At 49.7% G+C, this 7898-nt stretch overlaps 1 protein-coding gene across 1 annotated transcript; it reads left to right on the plus strand.

Annotated features, from left to right (window-relative positions):
* Positions 1 to 4078: 4078 nt before the first annotated feature.
* GPR27 (G protein-coupled receptor 27) lies at positions 4079 to 6606 on the plus strand. The gene has a single exon (XM_072941708.1). The coding sequence runs from the start codon at positions 4280 to 4282 to the stop codon at positions 5414 to 5416; it is 1137 nt and encodes a 378-aa protein (XP_072797809.1). The 5' UTR covers positions 4079 to 4279; the 3' UTR covers positions 5417 to 6606.
* Positions 6607 to 7898: the final 1292 nt, after the last annotated feature.

Consider the following 7898-nt stretch of genomic DNA (forward strand, 5'->3'; position numbering starts at 1 on the left):
AAAAGTCAGTTGGGCCACACGAGCCAGGGCATTTACAGTCAGGTAAGAGCAAACACGAGTAACTCTAGTCGTTCTTTATGACACACTGCCTGTGAGCACACCTTGTGTTACACTCTTCGCAAATGGATCGAATTTAATGGAATCTTCCTCACAAAAGGACTGTGAGGCTTAGAAGTTCAGAGAAGGCAAAGGCTTGGCTAAGAATACGTGCTAGTAATTGGTGCAAACTCCAGTACACTTTCATTCCTGAAGCTCGGACCCCCTCCCATGGAGAGGCCAGTGTGAGCGCTCTCCTTTGATGACTCAACATGCATGGGACATAGACTTTGGCTCATGATTTCTAAGAGGTGGGATGAGACTAAGTCAAACCAACCTTCTCTAACTTGATGTGCAATGCACCCAATGCCAGATGGCTAGCCGGAAGCCTGAGGCTGGCTGCACGGGAGACATCAGCCAAATGGGCTCCCGTGATCATGGGAACCGTGGCCTTGACTGAACCTCTCAAGGTCTGTCAATCAGTCTTCCAAACAGCAGATTTCCATTCTCATTCACATCATCTATGTGTGCAGCAAAGAAGTTACATAGCTAATTTTAGGGAGAAATTTCCAACTTTTCTATTTACGTGCAAAAGGAAGAATTTGGTTATGTGCAAAAGGAAGAATTTGGTTATAAGCAAAAGGGAAATTTTTCTTGTAGGGGAAAATCCCACAGAGCTGCTTTGCTTTGAGATACTGGCACTCAACTCAGTGCCTCAGAAACTATTTTAAATTCTTGTGTGGAGCTTCCTAGAAACAATAAAAGGAAAATAAAGTTGATTCTGGCAATGAAATGTTCATAGTTTTTCCTGAAGTATTAATCTTCTGAACAAAATGGTGACAGTGAGTGAAGCAGGCCTATCAATGCTGTGAGAGGCATGATTTATGTATTTCGTATTGCTGCTTCTGTTGTGTGATTCTGGGCAGATGACTAAACCAAATCTCAAATCCCAAAGAGAAGTATATTGAGCTGTAGAGAGAAGTTAAAAAAAAAACAACCAAAAAACACAGAGAAAGCTAAGTTATAAGGAACTAATATCTCCTCTTTGGGGTCTTTATCTGAAGAATCAATCTCTCTTCATTCAAGATTATACAGCCATTTAACTTTCATTTTCTCATATACAAACTGAACTTCAGAGGTGAGGACCCTGGGAAATCATCTGGTCCAATTTCTCATTCTGAAAATGGGAACATTTGAGATTCCAAGAGGTAAAGTGACTTGTGTGAAGTCATCTGTTCATTAGAACAAATAATATTAAGATTTCAACCAAGTGGGAAGGGCACTGACCTAGGAGTGAGATGACCTGGAGTCCACTGCCCACTCAGCCATGTATGAGTTTATAAAATGAAAGCGTTGGATTACATGGTTTTAAAAATCTCTCCCCTCTTCGAAAGGGCTATCCTTCTGTGAACGTGAGCTTTCATTTCTTTTTAGAAACTTAATAACTTTCTTTGCAGTTACTATGAAGAGGCAACACGTATAAGTGGTTATGTGAGTGGGCTCCAGAATCAGACGTTCTCCCTTGCGAGCGCACCTTTCACACCTACTTATGGTGAAGGCCAGAGCAAATTACTTGACCGCACCGCCTCATCTGCAAAATGGAGATGGTAACCACACCCACCACATGTGGCTCTCAGAGTGATTAAATGAGGTAACATGTCAAGTATTCTGCACAGGGCATGGCACACAGCAAGTGCTCAGTATACGCAGGCTGCCTGCCATTCATGTTATCATAAAGGAACTACAGCTGGTGTCTTTGTGTGCATTAAAAGATGGCATCCCTTCCTCTGGGCAGATGCAGCCCAAATGCTAAGGTCCACATCAAGGCAGGATCTCATTCTCCATGGCTATGTGCTTGGCTCTAAAAAATTAAGGAAAGAAACCATTTCCCAATATCCTTTGCTGACAGTGGTAGCCAATGACATATGTTTGTTATAATGTCAGCCTTCTAGAAAACTCTTCAGAGGCAGCCTACTTAGAGGGCAGCAACATTGTTCTTTTCTTTTTCTTCTTTTTGCCTGGAATGCAGAAAGAATGGCTGGGCTGTCAGCAGCCTCCTGATCATGAGAGGAGGGCTAAATGACTTTCAGAGACTCAGTCCTTCAATCAATAATTCAATGCCAAAACCACTGACCCCCAGACTGCTTATTTCATGGAGAAAATAAACTGATGTCCATTTTTTAAGCTATTGTTATCAAAATGCAATTCCTAACCCAAAAAAACCTTCCAAAATCTATTTCTCTTTTCTGTCAACAAATATATGTAGACCTGCCTGGTCAGTCACTTGTCCCTGGCCACGTAGCAGTCCTAAGTCCCTTGTTGGCCCTCACTTAGAGTTTAACAAAATGTAAAAACTGCCCTGAAGGTTCTTGCTACTGCATGTGTGGTCTGCAGACCAGAGGAACTAGTGTCATCGAGGAGCATTTTAGAAAGGCAGCGTCTTCAGCCTCTTCCAAACTACTGAATCAGGACTCCAGTGATTTCTGTGCATAGTGTAGACTAAGGCTCTGGACTAGACTTCCAGACTCTATCATTCTTCTTAAACACTACTGCCAAAATACTCTTCCTGAAACACATTAGTAGTTTTTTTAATCATGTCACTTTCCTCCAAAACCTTCAAGGGCTCCTTACTGCCTATAGACTAAAATCCAGACTCCTTAGCCTGACAAGGCTTTCTGTGATCTTAAGTTCTCCTGGAAATGTCCATCAAAGTGCCTGCGATGCACATATTAGTCAGACAATAAATAATATTCTATATAAGTCTAAGCAAAACAGTGAGTGTACCTGAGAAAGAATATATTCCTTAATTCTGGCTTTTCCAAGCCAGGCATTGGGGATATGGTGGGACAAAAAACCAGATATGGTCCCTTGCCTTCATGGAGCTTAGAGATAGTTGAAAGGACAGCATCTTAAACAGAAATAAAGTAAAATAAATATATTCACTGATAGATTTTAACTGCTAAGAAGGAAACGAATGGACAGTGATACAGAGTAAGCTAGACTGATCAGAGTAATAGCCCAGAGGGTATGGAGCCTGGAGAGGGGCTGGTCCAGGCACAGGAAACAGCCCGTTCAAAGCCCAGAGAGAATCTGGTGTGCCTCAGGATCAGAACAGGGGCCGCCCTTTCAGGCTGACTTAGAAAACTGACAGCCTAGGAGGAAGGCTGCATGGGATTCACCTTCCAAAGTACCAAAGAGATAATGCTGAATTTCTTTTCCCTAACAGATATCTTCACTGGGACCACGAATGAAGCAGAGAGCAGGGTATGCTTCAGAGTCGCTGTGCGTCCAGCCCTGGAAATCACACCTAGTGAAATTGGAATCTCAGCTCTACCACTTATTGGCTCTCAACTCCCTTGACCTCCAAGCCTCTGTTCCCTCAGATAAAAAGTGGGTTTAAGATAGGACCAACTTTGTCGTTACTGTGAACGTTGAGGGAGATAATGCTGGTAAAGCTCCCCAGAACACTGCCACCCACATCGGCGCTGACCTGAATACTGGAGATTACAAGATTGTGATGATGATGATGATTGTTGTTATTAGCTTCTGGGCAGAGGCTCGTCTCAGATTCTCCTGTCCCCCCCACCCTCCGAGGCCTCCCGACCTGCCATCCCAGGCCACCTCCTCCCGCGCACGGCCACCATGATGACCCCAGGGCGGGCGCCAGGCGCCGCCGCCGGACCCCTGTTACCTGGGGCCAAACGCGACCTGTCGCCACCTCGCGTCCTGGGCCCTGCCTCCCTCCCGGCCGCCTGCTGGCCCCGCAGCTGCGGCGGCGGCGGCGCCCCCAGCCCAGCCCGGCCCGGGCGGCGCGGGATGCCTCGGCGGGGCTGGCGGCGGCGGCCACGCGGCGCGCTCCGGCGGAGGGGAGGGGGCTCCGCGGCGGCGGCGGCGGCAGCGGCGGCGGGGGGCAGAGCCCAGAGGCGCGGCGGCGGCGGCGGCAGCGGAGGAAGAGGAGACGGAGGAGGATGCACCGGGCTGCGGGCGGCCCGGCCCGCAGTGCCTGAGGCGCAGGGAGTGGCCGTCGCCTCCTGCGCGCACCATTCCTGAGATGGCGGCGCGGCGGCTGCTCGGGGAGCCGAAGAGGGGTCAGCCGGGAGCAGGCTGAGCCCCGCCGGCCCGGGGGCTCGCCGGGGACCCGCGCGCTCGGGGGAGCTGTGGCCCGCTGGCCGGCAGGCCTGCGGAGCGGTGAGGCCAGGGCGGCCCCGGAGCGGAGCGTGACGCCCGGCCTGCGGAGGCCGCGATGGCGAACGCGAGCGAGCCGGGCGGCGGCGGCGGCGGCGGCGAGGCGGCCGCCCTGGGACTCAAGCTGGCCACGCTCAGCCTGCTGCTGTGCGTGAGCCTGGCGGGCAACGTGCTGTTCGCGCTGCTCATCGTGCGGGAGCGCAGCCTGCACCGCGCCCCGTACTACCTGCTGCTCGACCTGTGCCTGGCCGACGGGCTGCGCGCGCTCGCCTGCCTCCCGGCCGTCATGCTGGCGGCGCGGCGGGCCGCGGCCGCCGCGGGGGCGCCGCCGGGCGCGCTGGGCTGCAAGCTGCTCGCCTTCCTGGCCGCGCTCTTCTGCTTCCACGCCGCCTTCCTGCTGCTCGGCGTGGGCGTCACCCGCTACCTGGCCATCGCGCACCACCGCTTCTACGCCGAGCGCCTGGCCGGCTGGCCGTGCGCCGCCATGCTGGTGTGCGCCGCCTGGGCGCTGGCGCTGGCCGCGGCCTTCCCGCCCGTGCTGGACGGCGGCGGCGGCGGCGACGACGAGGACGCGCCGTGCGCCCTGGAGCAGCGGCCCGACGGCGCCCCCGGCGCGCTCGGCTTCCTGCTGCTGCTGGCCGTGGTGGTGGGCGCCACGCACCTCGTCTACCTCCGCCTGCTCTTCTTCATCCACGACCGCCGCAAGATGCGGCCCGCGCGCCTCGTGCCCGCCGTCAGCCACGACTGGACCTTCCACGGCCCCGGCGCCACCGGCCAGGCGGCCGCCAATTGGACGGCTGGCTTCGGCCGCGGGCCCACGCCGCCCGCGCTCGTGGGCATCCGGCCGGCAGGGGCGGGCCGCGGCGCGCGCCGCCTCCTCGTGCTCGAGGAGTTCAAGACGGAGAAGAGGCTGTGCAAGATGTTCTACGCCGTCACCCTGCTCTTCCTGCTCCTCTGGGGGCCCTACGTCGTGGCCAGCTACCTGCGGGTCCTGGTGCGGCCCGGCGCCGTCCCCCAGGCCTACCTGACGGCCTCCGTGTGGCTGACCTTCGCGCAGGCCGGCATCAATCCCGTCGTGTGCTTCCTCTTCAACAGGGAGCTCAGGGACTGCTTCCGGGCCCAGTTCCCCTGCTGCCAGAGCCCCCAGGCCACCCAGGCCACCCTGCCCTGCGACCTGAAAGGCATCGGTTTATAAGGGGCTTTCCCGCCATGCGCACTTCAACCCGGCCTTTTCCTTTGGTTTGGACGGTGACGTCGTTCCTCCCTCTTCTGCCCCCTTTTTCATTTTCTAAGCTGCCTTCAAAACGACTCTCAAAGTGGATAAACACTTGGATTGTACAGACTTCTGCGTGGGGAGAGGGTTTCGAAGTTCCAGCCCCACCCCAGCTCCGCGTGTTCATCCTCTTTAATGTATTTTCATCTTGACAGTAGGCCCTGCAGTCTCTGTACTGGTACTGATGTCTTACTCCATGTGTTACTCCTATGGTTTGTTTGTTTTGTTTTGTTTTGTTTTTAAATGAAGGCTAAACTAATTTTCTTCATGCAACCTTTCCTAAAGACCATGGCCAGTTTTCTACAGAAGCTATTTTTGACAACCTCAAGTGGCATTACATTTTGCGGTGAAGTAGAGGAACCCGGGGGGACTTCACAAGTTCGATTTCTTGAGGGTCTTCTGTTGGAAGCAGGAGAAAGAGGGAAAGTTGTCTCAAGTTCCCTCTGAAATGCGGGCCGTGCGGTCAGTGGGACTGCTCTCGTTCTTTGAAGGTATTGAGAACTCTGTTCAGTATTGATATTGAGTTTAAAGAGCAGAAATGGGAGTGAGTAGCAAGGCAGTCACTTCTGATCAGGGACAAGTAAGATTTGTTCCCCACCTTGCTTTATACCACTAGAAAATGCTCTTTGTACTTTACCAATCTTGAGTGGAAACATTTCTGTAAAATTGCAACTTTTCAAAAGAGTAAAGAGTGTTTTGGTTAGTAATGGTGTGGAGAAAATACAGTATTGCATGTTTTCGTGAGTACTGATTGTGGTTCAGGGACTGGGAGGGCTCTGAGACGAGCAAATCAAAAGTGTTTGGGTATTTTTTGCCAATAAAAGTTAAAATAATTTTATGGAAACAGTTTGTGCTTCAAGGAGCCCAGTTTTATTGTCTTACGAAACTCATTTCCACTTTGAAAATTGTTCTTCTTTTGTTCAAGGTATAGATGGACGGACTATAATGGTACTTGACTACTTTGAGACAAAACATTTCCTTAAAATGTTTGCTAGGTTGAGCTGTGCTGTTCTGCTGGTGGTTGTTTTAAATTAATAATGAGAACTGTAATTTAAAATAATTATTTCTTTGTTAGACACATTGTCATTAAATTCAAAGACTAAATTCTGCAAGTACTGTATAATTTTTTTTTTTGCTTCTAATGCTACATTTTTTATTAACGTAGCTTCCGTTTTGAGGATTTATATCTGTATTTCTCTTTGCATTATATAAAATACCAGTATTTTCATTCTGGAGTGGGTTTCTGTTGCCGTGGTTTGAGGCTATGACAGGTAGTAATATATGTGTAAGCAAGGTAGTCATGTTCTGTTACCCTTTCAGTGCATGCTGTTTAGTTGACCATCAGAATTTCTAAGACATTTGAGGCTTGTTAATCTAAAGTGCAAGATAAAAATCTGCAAATCTTTTTAAAGGGAAGAAGTGGTAGATATATATACTGCTTTAAAACTGTTTTTTTATGAACATAGAAAACATGAGTGTGAGCAAAGTAATCATTTTGATAAAATAATCATTAAAAATGGGTGCAATAAATATACTGAAATTTGAGTTGGGCATAATACAAAGTATTTAATGTTCAGTCCAAGATGGGTAGGTCATAATAAGAGGGGGTGGCTAAATCATCTCAGGTGAAATGGCCAGCATCATTTTATTTTGTCTGTAAAAGTCATTCAGTCTATGCAGACAGTCTCAAATTTGGAAAATATGAGTAACTCTTAGTTTTAGCCTGTTTCTCCCCAGGTTATAAGACCAGGTAGACATCCATTATCAAAGGGCCATTTATCAGAAATCTCAGCTAATCTAAAGACAAAGAGGCCCAGGAAGTAAATCTCTCTTCCTCTAACCTCTCATCCACCCAAGTGATCGAAGTGCAAAAAACAGAAGTCACTGAGCCCGTATGATCTTCAGAATTCTGAGCACCTGCCGTGACACAGGAACCAAGTCATCAGGGCTAATTCCTGTGCAACTTCAGCCTTAGGCAGTAGGTCAAGGGCACAGAGATAGCCTCTGGGCTCTATGTGGCCTTGAGTTCACAGATACTTTTCCATAGGAGAATCCATAAGCCAGTGATTCTCGAATTTTAACATTAATAACAACTATCACCTTAAGTACTTGCAGGGTCCAGAGGTTCTTATTAGAAGGAGTTGGGGCGGGACCCAGGAAAGAGCATCTTCAACAAGTTCAGAAGTTGGAGGCACACTCCAGGCCTTTGCTCAAACCCGATTTACTCAGACACCACGTGTACACACTTGGTGATCTGGGTTTGTCTTGCTTTGTTCTGATTGGATGGGAGGTTTCTAATGAGAATTCGGGTGATGAGTAATGAGAAATGACAGGCAACTGTAAAGGAAAAAGAAAAGAACCAAGAGAGGCAGGGAAACAAGCCGTCCAGGGGAATTCTGTGTAG

Source organism: Vicugna pacos, chromosome 17, assembly GCF_048564905.1.
Source record: "Vicugna pacos chromosome 17, VicPac4, whole genome shotgun sequence".
Taxonomy (NCBI): domain Eukaryota; kingdom Metazoa; phylum Chordata; class Mammalia; order Artiodactyla; family Camelidae; genus Vicugna; species Vicugna pacos.